The sequence below is a fragment of the Lepidothrix coronata genome, unplaced genomic scaffold (assembly GCF_001604755.1).
Source record: "Lepidothrix coronata isolate B3197 unplaced genomic scaffold, Lepidothrix_coronata-1.0 Scaffold2, whole genome shotgun sequence".
NCBI lineage: Eukaryota > Metazoa > Chordata > Aves > Passeriformes > Pipridae > Lepidothrix > Lepidothrix coronata.
The window spans coordinates 15,033,277-15,052,533 of record NW_016690182.1 but is presented as its reverse complement, the minus strand read 5'-3'; the positions used below and the strand labels follow the sequence as shown (position 1 = coordinate 15,052,533).

The 19,257-nt window shown below is 47.3% G+C and overlaps 1 protein-coding gene across 3 annotated transcripts in view; it reads left to right on the top strand.

The window, feature by feature from the left end:
- The window catches only part of LOC108498584 (vascular endothelial growth factor receptor kdr-like), a 137,151-nt gene that overhangs the window by 83,271 nt on the left and 34,623 nt on the right, over positions 1-19,257 (top strand). For all 3 annotated transcript variants that reach the window (XM_017817472.1, XM_017817463.1, XM_017817454.1), the window contains exons 12-16: positions 5,685-5,793; positions 13,414-13,707; positions 15,657-15,803; positions 17,869-17,994; positions 18,099-18,205. In XM_017817472.1, the coding sequence (XP_017672961.1) occupies positions 5,685-5,793; positions 13,414-13,707; positions 15,657-15,803; positions 17,869-17,994; positions 18,099-18,205 (783 nt within the window). The remainder of the gene's footprint in view (positions 1-5,684; positions 5,794-13,413; positions 13,708-15,656; positions 15,804-17,868; positions 17,995-18,098; positions 18,206-19,257) is intronic.

Here is a 19,257-nt window from a genome sequence, read left to right as displayed (position 1 = left end):
TGATTGCAGGAATGGTCTGAGTTTCCTCTTCATGTCACAAGGAGTTAGGTTGCTATTTTATTTGCTTTTCTGTTAGCAAAATAGCACACTGGCCTGAGCTTGGGAGAACAGGACCAGCAGAGAATAGCAAGACTCATCCATAATTCAGTCCTCACTGGGGGGTTCTTTTCATCACTCTTCTCCCATTCGTGTAGATACGAGAGAGTGGCCTGGCCATGGAGGTGTTTCTGCTGGTGGAATTCACAACCACTCACAAAAACTGACCCAAAAACGCCAGGTTTAGACCTCCTGGAGGAACAGAGAGACTACATTAGAGCAGTGGGGTGTGTTTGGTGCAAAGTGTGGGTGCAGCTCAGCCGGGAGGTTTAAACCCATCCCCCTGTGTGGGTGCCCACATCAGTGAGCTCCACTAGCCCTGTCCACCAGGCCCTGGCAGGGAAGGTGAGCAGTCACCACTGTCTGGGAGACCAGCCCAGATATTTCAGGCACTACCCAAGCACAGAACATGGACTGCACCACACTGTCCTTGGCAGGTCTTGTGAGAGCCTGGCGAGCAGCAGGCAGGTCAGAAATGGCCCTGTGTCTTCCCTGCCCTCCTAAATTCCTTCCTGAAGTCACAGGTTGTGAGGAAGAAGCAGGGAGTGGTCACTGCTTGGGACTGGCCATCCCAGGGCCAGAGAGCAATCGGTCCGTCCATACTAGAGGTGAATACCAGTTCTTCCAGAGGCACCTCAAACCTCCCGTTTCCCCCCAGTTCCAGCCCAGTCCAGCACCTTTCCTGCTGCATTCTGTGAAGAGGCTTGCTCTGCTTTCACAGGGAAACACCCACTGCCTGAGACAGGAGTAAACCTGGAAGTTCTCAGCTGACTCACAGGCTTCTCTTACCACTCATTCTCAGTCCAGCCTTTAGCATGTTTTGAATGAATGAACAAACATCATGGATCAGAATTGTCAGGCTATGAAAACAAGTGTTATTCTGTGCCATTCAAGTAGATGGATTAGGAGTTAGTTGACTATTTTCTTTGCGGGGTCTCTGCTAAAGTTCCTGTAATTCCATCTCCCTCTCACACCTCCAGCCCAGCTCTGCCAGAGTCAGACAGCTGAGAAATTTTCCACCCACATTTTCCACTCCTCAGCCTCACCCACGCAGAGCTAACGAAGTGAAAGAGAAAGAACTGTTAACTAAAGCTGCTGGAGGGAGGGATTAGCCAAAGGAAAGAGAAAGCAAGGAACAACTAGATATGTTAATGCATGCTGGCTCCAGCTTAAGAAAAGGTCTGGTTGCTCTGTCCTTACTACAAAACGTCTTAAAACACTCAGGGTACATGGCTGTGGAATGTTATTTGGCTGCTTCTAAAATAATTTCTTTTTATCAGCTCAGGAACATTACACTGCAGGACATATGGACTTTATTGAACTATTCCATTAGGAGTTTTCCCAGCAGCAATGTCTATTTACTCATCATAGCTATTCTTCAGAGCTCAATCATTTTATTTCTTTTCTTATTGAGTTTTAAACTTAGTCTATTCTTTCACAGTAATCATTTATTAGCTAATAGTGGCCTCTTTGGGGTCGCAGTATTGGGTGGCCTTTAGTTTAAGTCATAGGAAATGGAGCCCTTTACTTGCAAATCCAGTCACAGGCAGGATGTGTGGTGTTTGGTATGCAGTGAACTCCCAGGATCTCATCCAGCTCCCACTAGGAAGATGTCTAGACATGCCATGCCAATAATTTGTTATTAATTACCATTGGTCCCAGCGCCGTCTGCACAGGAGCCGAGGATGGAACAGCCTCATGGTTTGTGCTCCCCTCGCGGCTGGAGCTCACTGGCAGGGGTTTGATGTGTCATTGAGCCTGAACTGCTCTTGGCCAGGACAGGGAGCGGAAGGTAAACTGGAGAATGCAGATTTCCAGGCTGTAAATAGTTCATGAATTTTCACTGCAAGGGATACAGAGTTTCAAGGCAGTTGTGGGTTTCCCCTCAGCATCATTACTGAGGTTCAGCAGGAGCTGGACTCTGTCTGGGACTGAGGGCTCTGAGCAGAAGGCAAGGGAAGCAGCTGTGGTGTGAGCCCTGTGAATCACAGGATCACAGGAGGTTTTGGGTTGGAAGGACCTTAAAGCCTATCCAGTGCCACCCCCTGCCATGGGTAGGGACACCTTCCACTAGCCCAGGTTGCTCCAACCTGGCCTTGGACACTTTCAGGGATGGGGCAGCCACAGCTTCTCTGCCCAACCTGTGCCAGGGCCTCACCACGCTCACAGCCAGGAATTCCTTCCCAGTATCCCATCTATCCCTGCCCTCTGGCAGTGGGAAGCCATTCCCCCTTGTCCTGTCCCTTCATCCCTTGTCCCCAGTCCCTCTCCAGCTCTCCTGGAGCCCCTGGAAGGGGCTCTGAGGTCTCCCTGGAGCCTTCTCTTCTCCAGGTGAGCATCCCCAGCTCTCCCAGCCTGGCTCCAGAGCAGAGGGGCTCCAGCCCTTGGAGCAGCTCTGTGGCCTCCTCTGGACTTGCTCCATGTCTCAGACTTTTCTGTCCTGGCTCTGATTCCAGGGACAGAAAATACTTCACCAGGTGCATGGACTGAGCACACTGAAAGGATTATCCCCTCAGAATTTTTTCCACTCCATGCAAAAGGTCCCCAAATGTTGGGGCTGTGCCACTGCAGAGAGGAGTCTGTGCCAGCAATTCTCACTGTTAATAATGGGAAAAGATCCCTATGTTTGGCTGCTCAAGTTCAAACCACTTTTTCACTAGGGATGGCATTTAGAAGAACAAAATCCTTTTCCCAACCTGCCACTGTGACCAAATGCATACAAATTTCAATTTTCAACTGCCAGATCATCAGCACTGTGAACCCTGTGAGGTTTAACATCTAGGTTAATAGAGGTTACTCTGGCATCTCCTTGGTTCACTTCAAAGGGGTCTCCTGATCTACGGGTACTTCAAAAAGCAGATACCACTGCTGGCTTAGAAGTGCTTTTCAGGTTGCTTCTGGTAAAAGACAAAACTATGTGGTCTTATAGAGGGAAGGGCTTTGGATGCCCTTTGGTTTAGTCCGTTAGTGTTCCAAAGCACCACTCTGTTAAGGACCAAACCAGGATTAGGTTAGTTTGGCAACTGAGAACTTCCCTTCAGATGCTGGAAAGATAATTGGACTCCCAGTCTCAGAGATTGGCCCAAGAGCACACAGCTAGGGTAAAAAGTTGATACATAATGATCTCAGGATAATTCTATAATAATTGTAATTAATTCTTGTAATAATTCTTATTTCAAGAAAATCACTCAAAATCCTGAATTTCCAGCTCTGAAATCACCTATAGATCTCTTCTGGATGCTGCTGGTTTAAAAGTCACATTTTGGAGGACTCTGGGAGGTGCTGGTTGTAAGACAAGTCAGCAAAGTGCCTTGTCTCTGTAGATCAGGTGTGTAACAAACTGCTGTCCAAGTCCATAACAGTGATTTGAGCAAACAAACAAGAAAATTCTTTCTTGCTTTTACTGAGTAGTTTTTTTTCCCAAGAATTTGTCCCCACACTGTTTCCCACCATCTTTTTCACCTTCATATCTAGACACAACTGAGATTAGCTATGATGAGGTCTCAGTATAGCTATTTGCTCTTTTTTTTTTTCCCGCTACCCTGCCAGACTTCTCCTGAGTTATGGAGTTGGAGACATCAGCATCTGTGTGTGTGTTCATGAGCATTTACCTCTGGGCCACAGCTTGAGGCATTGCATCAGTGTTTAGAAGAGCCACAGTGTCACCCCTAACACTTTGGACATATTCCAAAATGGATATTTTATGCTTTTGACTGGCTCTACAGTATTATCCTCCACTTCCCATCTAGAGCTGTCACTTAGAGAGACTAATTACTGTTAAGGAGCTGTCCAAATTTATCCCCTTCCATCCTCAGCACGTACATTTATATTGGCTTTTGCTATTCCCAGACCTAAAATTCTCAGATCCAGCAATCATGAGAAGAGAGATCTTGGTCCTGATTCAGCAGTAATTCCACAGGCAGTGTCTGCTGCTCAAAGTCAGGGTAGAGCTCTGAACATGTGCTTGTTAACAGCCCATGGCATCAGGCCCAGGGCTACAGGAACAGCAACAGAAGGAGGAGCAGGCGCTTCTCTGGATGATTTTATATCCAAGTTACAGCTATTTGCACATTATAAATCACCCAGCACTGCACAGCTCTTTCTTTGGTGGACACCAGAGGGAGCTGGGTTTACTGGGCTCCTGTTTTCACCCCTAAACTTGATTTGTCCCTATTCTTGGTTGATTTCTGTGCCCATGAAAAGCAGAGACTTTTCAACTTACCCGTTATTCTGCTGAAAATGTTCCCCATTAGAATGTAAAATGCACATGGGATCAAACCCTTTGAAACTCATTTCCCTACAGGATTTAAAGTGCCAGAGCTCAGCAAACCTTAAATAGCTCTGAAAATACAATCCACACAGCTATAGACACACTCATGATGCAGCTTTATGAGGGGTAAAGGAATGTCTTGTGTGAGTTTAGTTTAGGATATTAAAAAGAAAGTCCAGAGATGCTTTTGTGCACTTCAAAGCGCTCTCTGGAGATAAGGACAAAGGGCCAGAGGGTGTTATAAATTTTGATTCTCAAAGGCCTTAGAAGGGATGGCAAAGAAAGCGATATTTGTTCCAAATGTGAAGGCTCAGAGTTCCTCAGGTGAATGGCTGCAGGGGAAGCAGAATCATCTTGCCAGAACATCTGTGTCTTGGTGGGTCAGCCCCTGATTTCTCACTACCAACCCGACAGAACACGAGGAATAATTAAAGCTACGATCTATGGATAGTCCTGTATGAGCCTGTGGTGCTGCAGGGACAGGGACAGGGCAGTGCCACAGGGCTGCTCCTCATTAAGGGGACCCTACAAAGAAGCAGAGACTTGGGATGTTTAAGGAACACAAATTCCTAAGGATGTGTTTGAGTTCAGCCCCGTGAGTAACAGAAACACTTCCTTTTTCTCTGTGGTGAAGCTCAGGACAAGTGTTCCTTCCTTATCATTCATGATCCTCCCTTTCTGCATTTGCCAAGCATCACCAGCGGCTTCTCCAGAGCTTCCTTCCTTCCTGCACAGCTCCTGGCACAGCTCTGAGGAAGGGTCATGGAATCAAGGTGCTTCCAAGCACAAGTTGTAAGAGTGAGCTGGGGACCAAAGGGGCCACATCCTTCTCTCCCTTCTCTGGGGTTACAGTGAAGCAAAGCAAAATCCTGCAATATTCTTTACCCCACATGCATATGAAGTACCTGCTTCCCATGCAAATGTGGATGTTTGTCACCCATGTAACCCATAACTGAGAAGCAGAAAGGAGAACAGAAGGATCTGGGACTGCATTTGGATGAATCCTCCAGGTCCTTCACTTCAGCTTTTTGCTGATGTTGTCACAAAAGGACCTTGGCCTTGACCCAAAGGAGAACCCTGTTTTTCATTGATGAGACAGGGAAAAAAAGAAGTTTAGGATTGAGGAGGGAAGCAAGTTAGCTGGGCTGAGGTGATGTGAGATGATGAGAAATCAAAAACCTAATAGAAGCACTTGTGTGTCCATGACCTTCACCCGTTACTAGAAACAACTGTATTAGCAGTTTTCTGTACCATAACACTCCTCTGCCAGGCCTTCCCCACACTCAGAGCCTTTTTTTGCCTTCTCTTTGCTTGGCAGATTGTGAGCATCCTCACTGTAGAGAACAGCAGTGCCTCAGGGATCTATTCCTGCGTGGCTTCCAACAAGGTCGGCGTGGAGGAGAGGAGCGTCGAGTTCTACGTGTCAGGTAAAGCATGGCACGCACACAGCACATGCTGATGGGCTCATCCACCTCCAAGGTTTACAGGGCTGCTCAGTGCTCCTTCAAACTCTTGGGAATCCCTGCCTGTGATGTTTTTGGAACACTCCCAGGCTGTTCAGGGCTGGGTCCTGCACAGCTCAGATGTGTCCAGCATCTACCCCGATGCTCCTTTTGCCCTTCCCAGCTGCAGCTGCAGCCCTGAGTCTCAGAGCCTGTGTCTGAGAGCAACACTCGTGACATTCGAGCTCTGTCCTCACTAAACCTCCAGCAAAGCTGAGCCTTTGGAGCCTTCCAAAGGCCTGAAGCCTCTCCCTAACTTGGTTGGTCTCCAGTTAAGTCAGCAGACACAGCAAAGGTGAGCAAGGCCAGTGTCCAACCCAGTGCAGGGCTGGTATCGTTGTGACATTGGATCCCTGCCTGGGCAATCAGCCTCTCCGGTGCCCTTCCTGCAGGGAGGAGGTGGACACGCTAGTTTTCCAAAGAACACAAATGCAAACAAATATCTGCTTAACCTTTCAACACAGGAATTCTTTAGTAGTGAGATCAAGACCTACATAATGTTTTTAGGAGAGATGAGAGTTTAAAAAGAGAGGAGAGTCCAGGGACAGCTTTGTTCAAGTGCTTACCCAGAACAAACTGAAACATTTCTGTGCTCACTTTCTGGATGAGTGGATGTTGGCTGGGAGAATTTGCATCAAAATAACAATTTTTAGAACAAAGAGTGCAGAAGTGTCCTGGAAAGTAAATGTCTGGTTCACACTACTTGGTTCCTTCCCCATGAAGGAATTTGTGAGGGCAAAGCTCGCCATGGGCAGGGCCCTGCACTCCTCTGCCTCTCTTGCCTCCTGTGTTGTTTGACTCCATTGCTCTAAAGCAATTAATGACATTTCAAGTCATTCTAACCAAAAAAGGCCTCACTAGACATCAACACCATTGTCACACAGAAGTGCAAACAGGAAAAATGACATCCAACTGTAATGAAGGTGGTGCCATACAGGGGAAAGATTTCACCTCCATTAAAGCTTCCTTGTGCTACCCCAGTGGAGACAGGAGAGGGTTTCACCCTCCAAAATGTATTCTTCAAAGTTACTGACTTAGAAAAAGCCCTTCAAGGTGCACTTTTGGGAGATCCAGCTCAGATGTAAGAGGTCCTCAAGATGTCCAAGGCAGGTGGAAGACCAGCTTGGAAGTACTTTGCTACTTCCAAGTGTTGAGTCCTCTTGTAGACTGGTGTCTGCTCTGAATTCCAGCTATTATGCTGGGGAGTGTTACCCACAGCCAGGTGTTCCCAAACTGCAACACTTGGTGACTAAAACCAAAGCTGCAGCAACTAAATAAGCAATGAGCACAAGGTCAGATCCAAAGGGTTGGATCACCCCATGCACCTTTCACAATTATGTTTTATTTTAATAATAAAGTTATGTAGGAGGGGTTTTTTCCACCCACAATGAGCTAATATTTCAGATTTTTTTTTTATTTTAAGATCAATATAGCAATGTTTTGAGACAAAAATGTTTTAATCATGAAGTTTTAATTATGAAGGAAATGAATCACTGGGCAAAATTACTGACAGTGTTTGTGGTGGAAATGTTTCCAGCAAAGCAGACCAGGAGGTGAGTGGGGCTTGGCAGGGCAGATATTTTGCTGTGAGTCTGTGCCATTCTGGGGAAGAGGCAGATGCTGGACGAGCATGACTGGCTTTTAGAAAGTGCTGTGTTTAAAAATAGTGGTGTTTATGGATGAGAAAGGAATGCAAACTTTCTAAATGTGGCCATCCTGATGCTAAAGTAGGTCATGTTGCTGCAGTAAAATAGCAGCAGAGTGACCTGCCGCTGGGTTTGTTCACATGGGGGTCCTCTGCTGAGTCATGGGCATCATTCCAGCATGGCCAGACTGCTGGGAGAGCTGCTGCAGGTCTGCTTCAGCATGGGGAAAAGCTGGGTCTTCTCCTGGAGGCACTGGGAGGGGGCTACAGGTTCCTCTCCCCAGGGCTTGCCTCCAGTCTCAGTGCTGGGGGAACACCCAGGGATGGCTTGGGAGGTTCCAAGCAGAGCAAGTCCAAAAGCACAAGGCTCCAAGGAGTCCCTTTAGGATTGCTGGGCTGGTTCCTTTGGGGCACATTGAAGCTCAGAGCTGAGCTGAGGGCTGGGTTAGAGCCTGGGGGTCCATGAGCAGCACTTGGGCCTTTAGGACAAGGTTTGCAAATGTTTTTAGCACCTCCCAGTTCTTTGCAAAGCAGCTGCAAGTTGTGGCACCCCACAATTAATGTGTTGGTTTTAAAGACCTGATCTCCCATTATCTCCTGCCAACAAACAAGCTGGTGCATCCTGAGCTGCTTTCAAACATTTTGGCTGAATTGAGCTTGACAGATTTCTTCCCTGGTAAGAAATCTGAGGATGATACAGAGGCTGAAGTCCCTCAAAACCCTGTTCCACTGGGTCAGGGTTGAGATGTTTTCCCAGGACATGACAGAGCGTTCCAGGGAAACATCCTCAGGTGTTGTGCAGGCTGCACTCTGGGGACTTGCCTCACTTCAGTCTGATGTTTTAATCACCAAGTTCATTTCAGAGAAATGTCTTTATCCCAATGGAATAATGTCAGCAGCCATTTTGTTCTTCCACTGCAGAGCCCCCACACAAACTCCCACGGACACCAGAAATAGCCCTGGTGTCTATTTTTAAATAATTTCTTTGCCAGCAGAGTTCATTTCATGAAGGGCCAACAGGATTTGGAGATCACTCTGCATCCAAACCATATAAGGGGACCAATGTGATGAGAAATCTCCTCACTCAGTGATGGCCCCAGAGCCTCCCTGAGCTCTCCCAGATGTTCTGACTGTCACTGCCCCTCCTGGAGCTGCTCCTGGTGGCAGAGGCTCCCATGGCAATGCTTATGGTGTCATCCAGCGTGTCCTGGGCTAACTCTTAGTCCAGGATTTTTGTTCCGTGTAAATCCTTGTGGAAACAAAACCTGTCCCTTGCCTGCTTTGCCTACCACTGTTTGCCCCCAGTGTTCCCATTTACCACATGACTGGTTTGCCACAGGCAGAGGAATGTGGGTGAGCCATCAGATGCTCAGAAGCACCTCATGTCATTGTTCACCTCCAGTTACGCTCCAGAGGACACTCCAGGCAGACTGGAACCTTCCCAGTGCAGTCAAAAGCTGACCTGGAGGGATTCTCTGCCATGGACAAGTATTATTTACCTTCTAATCTCTGCTCTGCACCTTGGAAAGGGCAGCTCTATATTACTGTAGGACCACAGTAAATTAAATTCTAGCCTTTGTACAAAAGGCAAAATGGGATCCCACCCATCTGAAAACTCTGAACATTCTCAGAATATAAACGAGTTAGGATAAGAATAACAAATAATAGGAAAACCCTTTTTCAGGCACTCATCTGATTGCAAAAACAAGTCAGAAAAACTGGAGTTAAAGATTTCCACCAGAAAGAAAATACTACATTTCAAACAGGAGATAAAAATCTGTTCTCAGATAGCAGAACAAAGTATGAGCTGGGCTGTTCTGTGATTCTGTGCCACTGGCATCTGCTTATTCCTGATGTGTTTACAGGATCTCTGACAAGCACCCCACTGGTTCGGGTTGGGGGGCTCACTCTCCCTTTTTCTCACTCTCCCTACCTCGCTGTGCCTGGTGGCAGCCCCCCACCCTGACAGGCACAGGGCTGGAATTTGGGCAAGAGCAGAAGTTTTGAATTACCCAGATTACTGTGCAAAGCACAGGAAATTAAAAACAATTAATTCCTTGTAAATACAAATGGAGCCAGACTTCCCTTTGACTTGTGCTGCCTTTTTCCCTCCCCCCATGGCCTGTTTCCCTATTTGTGGAATCCCGCACAGCTGAGGGGGAACTTGGTGGCTACAACCCTGTAACACAATATGAAAGACACATGTTTGGTGACTGCTGATAAAAGGGAAAAGGCTCCCTGGTGCATTCTTTTAGCCAAATTGTTAGGAGTCCTATAAAACACTGTATCTGTTCAGAGAGAGGAAGTTATCACTGCTCAGGTCCAAGATTATGTAAGCAAAGCAGTCGAAGAGACAAACTGACTTAAAATGTGCTCTCAAAGCTGCAGCTACTCCCCAGATAACCCAGGTAGGAGGAGAAAAGAGAGAGGAAAGCAAGAGACTTTTTTTTCCCCTCTCTTTTTCCTTCCACTGCAATGAAAATCAATGAATATTCTATTGGAGCCGAAAGAGCTGCTTGAAAGGCAAACACGATGGGAGAGAATAGCACAGGTTCCAGCTAAAAATATTCCAAATGCTAAATAAAAAATGTCAGCAGAAGGAATGATAAGAAAAACAAGCCAGGCCTCTGCTCCCAGAATGTTAAGTTGGTAGAAAAAAACTTGCAACTTTCAAGTCCAGCAGCAAGGCATCCCTCACAACTCAGGGCTTGGAAAGGAACACCTCCAATCCCTTGGGAATTTGCACCAGTGTCAGGTGGGTGCTCCAGCCCCTGCTGGCAGTGCCAGACCCAAGCCAAGTGCCACCCACCGTAGTTCTCTAACTCCTGCTGGAGCAAAGAGCAACTGTTTAGAAGGGAAACTAAGAAAAAGGCAAGTAAAAGGGCACTTCTCCCCTGTTTTGGTTTGACAGGTTCAGAAGTGTTGTGGTTTCAGGGTCAGGAGTGTTGTGGTTTTAAGCCCAACTGGAAATTAAGGACCACAAATCCTCTCTGTCCCCCCACCCTGGTAGAATGGGGAGAAGAGTCAAAGTAAAACTTGTATGTTGAGATAAGAACGGTTTAATAATTGAAAATAAAGTAAAATACAGTAATACTGGTAAATGACAATAATAATGATAATAAAAATGGAAAAAACAAGTGATACACAATGCAACTGCTCACCACACACTGAGCCATGCCAGACCCCCCTTCCCAAACCCAGATCAGCCCCTTCCAGTTTATAGAATGGGAATGGTGTTCTATGGTGTGGAATATCCCTTTGGCCAGTTTGTGTTACCTGCCCCAGCTCTGCTCCCTCCCAGTTTCCTTTGGGAACCTCCTCACTGACAAAACAGGAGACAAGGAAAAAAAAGTCCTTGACTTAGGATAAACATGACTTAGGAAAAAGCCAAGCCATCAGTGTGTTATCAGTACCATTCTAATTCCAAATCCAAAACACAGCACTGGAACAGCCACTGGAAGAAAGTAACTTCACCCATCTGGAACCGGGACAAGGTCCACCCCCAAGGAGAGAGACTGAGATGCTGCTCATTGCCACACCCCACTGTTTTCACTAGATCTCAATTCTTCCTGTTTAGAGAGGTCCTACTGCCCTCAGGCTTTGCCCCCATGTTGATAAGCATCACCTTGACATGCTGGAAGCACAGGACATCAGGAGTAAGGAATGGATGTGTTACACAGGGCAGCTTGAGTGTATAGCTCAAACAAGAGAGAGCAACTGAGCCTAATACACTGCACAGGGTAAACTGAAATTTCCTGACAGGGAAAGAAAAGAAAAATAACAATTTCCACAGCTGTGCCTCAGGGATTGCTTCTCTTTTGGGATCTTTTGTGAAATATTTCTGGTGCCAGTCTTTAAAAACCATGAAGCAAAGCTCATGGGTTCTATTCCAGATGACTTGTAAAGAAGAGGGAATTTTAATCATATCTGAAAACTCCTTCGGGGCTCTGGTTTTTTTTTATAATATATGATTTATTCTAAGGCAGATTGGTTATTTCAACAGCCTCACTATTTATGCTCATCTGTGGCTTCAGCAGAACTTTTTGCAGGAGTTTACAGGGCCGAATTCCAGCTCCCATGTGGAATCTGTTACATGGCAAGTGCAGTGCACACTTGCTCCTCTTTAACTTCTGTCTTTCCCAAAGTACCATCCATTCCATCCTGGCCTGAGAAAGCATCTTACCAACAGCTTGATGCTGAAGCAAGAATCTCTCAGATTTACTGCAAGTGCTGTTCCTGTTCAGAAGGTGGCCCAGAGTCCATCCCTGTCCCATCCTGGTAACATCTCTAAGGGGCTCCTCATAACTCTCAACTACTTGAAAACCCTGACCTAACAGACAGCAAAATAATTCCAGGTCCCTGTGGTTGTCCATGTGCTCTCATTCAGGTCTGCTGAGTGGATAGATCCCTCAAACAAATAGACTAAAAAGGGAATAGAGTATCTTTCAGCTCCAGTTTAATTGCAGGTCTCTGGTGGCAAATGCAGCAACAGGAATGTGTCTGTAGGCCAGGCTCTGGCCTTCTGCTCCAACAGTTTTTCTTGTCTTCACATGACTTCAGTTTGCCACTTCGGGAAAATTGATTTTTTTTTTTTTCTGGAGTGAAAAGTTACTAAAAATATAGCAAAAACCAGCTTACTCTTCTGTGGCTAGATTGGAGTCATGCCTCAGAGTATTTCCCTGCTAAATATAAGGGCCTCAAGGACTTGTACATCATTAGATCAGTTAATCTGCAGTGATCAAGTAAATATCCACCCAGGCACATGTGATGAAAATAAATATTGGCATAGTTGATATAAGAGATTATTGAGTATACTGTTCAGTGGTGAAGAAAATGTTACTCCTGAGAGATGGGAATGGGTTTCTTTATTCCTGTGCAATTATATTTTCAAGCACTGATTGCAGGTAGAAAGGGAAGAGCTTATGAACACATTTGTCTACCTGGATAGATCATCATCATGGCTGGGCTTCGCGAACGAAGATTTGGGGAGGGCTCTACCCACATTTGTTACAAGCGCGCTGGTGGCTAAAGAGGCCAATGCGAGATAGACACGTCAGGTTGCAAAAGGCACAGCAGAAAGACTCCTTGGATGGTATCGGCAAGTTCTTTCTGCGTTGTCTTTTCTCTTTGATGGTGATCCTGCTGCGTTCTCAAAGGAAGCAGCAGCGTTAGAGATGGGGTGTCTCCAGACCTCCTGATTGGAGGCCAGAATAGGCCAGTTATGATGATCAATATGACCAAGGCTGAGATGTTGTTTTGGGGAGTCCTTGTGTCTTCTCTTTGGGGCTCCTCTCTTGCAGCAGCCGGTGGCAAGTTCCCCATAAAGCAGGATCTTAGGGAGGCGGTGGTTGGTCCTTCATCCTGCAGACGTGCCCTGCCCAGCACAGCTGTGTTCTCAGCAACATGGCCTCGATGCTTGTGACTGCTGCTTATTCTAGAACAGATGTGTTGGTCACATAATCTGACCAGTGGATGTTTAGGATTGTTTGAAGGCAGCGTTGATGGAAGCGTTCGAGGAGTCGCAGGTGGTGGCGGTAGATGACCCATGATTCAGATCCGTATAAGAGAGTAGACAACACTATGGCTCTGTAAACACCTCTTGATTAAACTCCCTCAGCCCATTAACTACTCCTATTTATAAGCTTTCAATTCATTACTTGAAAGTGGAATGATTAGAATACTGAGGGCTGTACTGCCACAGGTCAGTAATGGGCTGTGAGAGGGACCTTCACTCCCCTAATTCCCAACCCCAGTGCCTGTTACCACGTGCAAACGTGGGTCTCATTAGACCTGGCTCCTTCCATCATGGCCTTGGAAATTTGACCACTCAGAAGCCACCAGGCAGCCAGAGATCTCCTCAGCTGTGACTTAATTGCAAACACGTTTTCTGTTCCCCCCAGATGTGCCCTCTGGGTTGCAAACAGCCCCCCAGGTCACAGCCATCGTGGGCAGCGACGTCCGGCTGACCTGCCGGGCCTCCAGGTACATCTACACCCACCTGGCCTGGCACCTCCCCTCCCCAGGGGCAGCTCCCAGCGACTCCTTGATCAGGAAAACTGGCAAATATTCCATCTCTTTGACACTGGTCATTCTCAACGTCACAAAGGAGCAGAGTGGTCTCTACAAGTGCCGAGCTCAGAACCAGCACAACAGTACGGACACGCTGGAGCAGCACACACAGCTCCTGGTGAGAGGTAGGTGCCAGCAGAGAGTGGCAGTGGGGTTACCTTTATATTGGAGTTCTAATGTAGACTTTGTGCCCTGGTTTGGGTTAATTTTTTCCTGTTACTGCATGTGGATTGACAGCCTGCCATGCACATTACACATTAGTCATCCAAGCCACTGCTGGGTCTGGATAAAGTATTTGCCTTAGACATAAAGGTGATTTCAGCAGCACTTCATCTTCCTAACTCCATGCTGGGTGCAGATATGATTGACTGAGGACAAAAGCCATCACCCCCCATGGTACTGACAGCACAACTCTGTAACTTGGGACTGTCACTCCAGATCCACATGACTTTGGTAGAAAACTCCACACACTCCCAGCTGCCAGAGATACCTAAATAGATTTGGATCCAGCAAATGTAGTCTCAAATGTCACTGGTCAAGTGTATAATCAAGTGACATGTGCCATTTATGCTGGGTAAGTGGAATGCACTTCATAGTAAAACCAGTATTTTATTATTTATACCCAAGCCCCCAACTCTTTTACTGTCATAAAAACAGTAACACTGCAGATCCTGCTGCCTGGCTGTGGGAATATAAAGAGTGGGATACTTCTTCCAGTAGAAAGTTACCGAAAATTAGTGAAGTTGCTTCTGCTTCCTAGTGAAGAAAGTGGGTGATCCTCTCTAGGCCTCCTCAGAAGAAAAGGGGCTGCTGGAATGGGTGGATTTATTGACTGTCTTCCAGTGGTGAAGAAAAGCCCAAAGCACAGAAATGGAGAAGTGAAACAACGAGCAGCAAGGCAGGGAGCAGGATCCCAGTCCTACACAGGGATTTTCAGACTGGCTTCTCCATGTACACCAGTGGCTCATGGGACACTGAGGGGACATGAGCCATGAGCACCTGTCACTGAGGGAAAGCAGGGCAGGGCAGTGCTGTGCTGGCTCCATCCCTGCTGGGGTGAACCAGGACATGCCCTGGGCAGCCAGGAACCCTCTCCCAGTCAGGCACACACAGGGGGATGCTCAGCCCACCTCAGCTGTGGCTACCACAGCTCTGATACCACAGTGGAAGGTAAGTTATTGTCAGACCTTGTCCTGAGGTGGGAGGAAGGGAAGGAATGGCAGTGCTGGTGCTTTGGCTGATCCCCAAAGCCGGAGCACTGGAGCCACCCTGAGCATCCCCTGCCTGAGGCTCTGGGCCTGCCCTGCACTCTGCATTCAGGCACTTCACTTCCCTCTCCCGTGGCATGTCCTTTTATTCAGTCAGGCAGGTTCCCACCTACACAGACACCCACACAGGATGGCTGTGGGAAAAACACAGCTGAACTGGGAATACATCCATGGAGAACTGGAATTGTGATTACATTCCTCTGAGGGTGACAGGGGTCTGTTACTTGTCTGGTACATGGCAGAGGCAATTCTTGTGGAGAACACACATGGAAATGCCCCTCCAAACCAGCCCTCCTTCCCCTATTTCAAACAGGGTCTTTTCAGTGTTCCAACAGCCATCAGCTACTTGTCCTTAGTGCAGGTTTGGGGGATTTTTTTGTGCTGTGCTTGTGATTTTACTCATTGCTGTCCTGTACCTGTTAGAAATGAACGTAAAGTGGGGGTTAACATGCTTTGTAGTAAGTAACTGCACTCATGATGGAGGATATAAAACCTTTAGAACTGTTTCCTCTTTGCCTCCTCTCTTTTTTTGTGTTCACTCTGCATGTGCACCACCCACTCACTGTCCTTTGTTTTCTTCAGAGGATGAGAAACTCGAGGAGGTTTGAGCTGCAGTTGAATCTAAGCTTAGTCAGTTTGAAAATAAGCCAGACAAACTCCTCCACTCCTCCCACAATCTCTGGGGGAATTTTGGCCCAATCTTTGCCCTATCCAGCCCTGAGAGGCTGTGTAAGGAGTGGGGATGGCAGAGCTGAGGGAGCTGCCTTCCCAGGGCTCACTGTGGCTCTTTCCCTTTGTGGCTGCAGCAAAGGCAGCGCCGTTCGTGATCCAGAACCTCACGGACCTGGAGGTCAACATCAGCGGGAAGATCCTGCTGGAGTGCAGGGTCAGCGGGACCCCAGAGCCACAGGTGACATGGAGGAAGAATGGATACCCCATCTCAGCAGCTTCAGGTGAGGAATTGTGTAGGATATGGGATAATGGATGGCAGGGTCACCACAACACAGGGCTGAGCCAGGATGGTGCCCACAGCCTCGGGGCGCACACACACACAAATCCCAGGATATCAGAGCACTGCTGCATCTCCACATTGGCCTTGGAGGTCAAGGAAAGTGGTTGCATCCCAAGGGCTGCCCATGGATGCTCCTGTGTGCAGAGCCTGGCAGCCTGCACATAGCATGGCACTGGTAAATCAGGGAGCACTGCTGCTCGGCCTGGGGAGACAACACTTGGGTACAAAATGGAGATACACAGTGTACCTGCTTGTCAGGTGGGTCTGACAACCCCAGGCTGGGCTGTCAGATGTCCCGAGCAGGATATACTGCAGCAGTCACCTCCCAGAGGTGAGGTGCATATGCCCCATCCTTGATCTCCCCCAGCACAGGAAGGGGGATGTGCTCTCAGCTCAGCTGGTCCAGAACTGGACAGGTACAGTGCCACCACGGGCTCCCTCACCTGAGCCTGGAGCTTCTTCTCAGCTCTGTCACAGAATCACAGAATATCCTGAGTTGGAGGGGACCCATCAGGATCTTTGAGTCCAACTCCAGGCCCTGCACAGACACCCCAACAATCCCACCCTGTCCCTCAGAGCGTTGTCCAAACCCTCCTGGAGCTCTGGCAGCCTTGGTGCTGTGCCCACTGCCCCGGGGAGCCTGGTCAGTGCCAATCACCCTCTGGGGGAAGGACCTTTCCTTGAGATCCAACCTGACCCTGCCCTGGCACAGCTCCAGCCATTCCCTCAGTCCTGTCCCTGGTCCCACAGAGCAGGGATCAGAGCCTCTTTCCTGCCCCTCATGAGGATATTGAAGATCCCAGTGAGGTCTCCCCTCAGTCTCCTCCAGCTGAACACACAAAGTGCCCTCAGTTGCTCCTCACGTGGCCCCTCCAGACCCTTCCCCATCCTTGTGGCCTCCTTTGGGTCCTCTCTAATGGCTTCATGTCCTTTTACATTGTAGTACCCAAAACTGCCCTCAGAACTGAGGTGAAGCTGCCTCAGTGCAGAGCAGAGCATGTCCTGAGATCTCCCATGAATCATGGAGGATCCCATGTCAGTAGCTGGTCCTGTGACTTTAATTTTGCATCCTGGACTAGGTAGGAAATCTAGGATCATCCATAATTCAGATCAGAATGTTCTGAGAGAAACACTTTATAGCTACTGAAATTTTATAAATAATTCTGGAGGGACAAGCTTGTAACTCATCTAACCAATGGAAACATAAATAAAATATTTGGAGAAAACACCTCAGGGTAAATATTTCAGTACTGTGCATGGCAAGTTCTGTGCAGTGCTCTTGTTAACAACAACGGGATTCACAGGCAGAACACCCAGAAATTCGAAATGTCCTTCCCTTTTGGATTCAAAGCCTGACCCGTTTCCCTCTTTCTGCCCCAGTCATATCCTTAATGAAACAGATGAGCTCTTGGTGTAATGCCACAAGTCAGGAAAAATTAAACTTGGAAGATTAAACGTAGAAAAGTCTCATAGGTCATATGTAGGCAACCTCTCTCTTCCCACTCCACTCTAGCCCCTGGCTGCCTGTGAGTCCAGGATTGCTCCACACAGTGATTTTTCCAGGGATGGACATAACCTGATTTCCATGTTCCACGTGTTAGAAGTCCATCACTTTCCACAGCCTCCAAGATGTCATCTTTCTCCAGTAGTTCCACCGAGTTCCCTTTTTCCCCAGTGTATCTTATTGCTATCAGACAACCTGTCCTCCCATCCCTTCACTAACTTCCAGAGAAGTTTTCTCGGGCTCTGTCCACTCTAAATTAATAGCCACATTTGCTCTTGGTTAAATGACCCCCAAGAAATTTATATAATTGTTGAGGAGAAAAAAATATCAGGGAAAGGTTGTTGCCAGGCCAGAATGAGGAGCACAGGGTTAAGATGCCTCCAAACACCAGCACGTGCCAGAGCTGGATGGATGGGAGCTGTCTTTCAGTTCTCTGGCTCCTAAAAGCACTTCCAGGCAGGTAGGTTACTGTGCCAATATTAACCAAAATCCCTTACAACAGGAATTTCCATGGAAAATAACACTCTGGTCATTGAGAGGGTGAAGAAGGATGACGAGGGGCTCTATGAGTGCCGGGCATCCAACGAGCTAGGCCAGGACAGCACGTCGGCCTTCATCAAAATACAAGGTGAGGCCCAGCCTGAGGGAAGTGCAGATGTTCTGTGGGGCTGAGGAGAACTGTTCTTCAGTCATGGACTGTGTTTATCATGTGGTTGTACATTTAACCTGCAGGCTCTGAGGAGAAATCCAACATCGAAGTGATCATTTTGGTGTGCACTGGGCTGGCTGCCACTCTCTTCTGGCTCCTCCTCACCCTCTTCATCAGGAAACTGAGAAAAGTAAGAACTCCTACATTGCACAGAGTCTGTGATCAGACTCAAGTTAATGTGTAACATCAGAGTTCAGGGATGAATGTTTGGGACAGATGGTAGAAAACTGGGCAAAATGTCCCTATAAAATTCAGCTCAAGGTTTCTGCTGGCAGTCCATTGACTTCTCCAGACATCCCTTGCACTTGTGAGGTTTCTACCCACTCCTCTGGTACCATAAAATCAGGCACCTCCCTCTTCATGAGTCAAACTGGCCTGTGAGATTAAGAAACAAAAAAATAATCCTATACGTTCTAAAATGAGGGCTTGACTTCAGCACTTGTTTCTGAAACACAGATATTAAAAGAGGCTCTGTTTCAAGAAAGATCCTGGAAATGCACTCAAACCACACAGCTTATTTGGTCTGCCAGTCTTGCTCTTCTTTCACCTCCCTTTTGTGACTCAGGAAAGTAAACTTGCAGTTAAGTTCCAAAGAATTTAGGTCTGTTTTTCCTAAACCAAACAGCAAACAGCAAGGCAAGCACAGCTCTCTCTTTTAAATCTCATCAAACTGCAGTCCCAGTGCTGGTCTCCAACATTTGAGTAAGATTTCTCCTCCTATTGCAAATACAGTGATTAAATTCACGTTCTCCTCCTTGACCTCAGTTTAACTGAGCTGTGGACAATGCTGAATTTCCTGTTATATTTTACCCCCATGCCAGTCCCCTCACTGGAGCCATCCAAGCAGAATTTCTCTCTTTGCAGCATCAGAAGTGGCAGATTCCACCAGCTTTCCGCCCATTTTAAATTGTAATAAGCAATAGCCACAAAGTGGATAGCTATGGAGAATCAAGACTGCAAAACAAAATATATAAACTATAAAAATGGCAAAATGCTCTCTAGTGCACCAGGAAGGGCAACTCCTGGAGCTCCCATGGAAAAGCACTGATTTCCTTTCACTGAGACAGGTAGAAGGCAGCAATTTTGTGTCCTCAGAGTGTTTACCAGCATCAATCAGTGACTCTTCCCAACAGCCATGAGTGGCAGGCACACATAAACATCGATGGAAAATAAGGAGAGGCA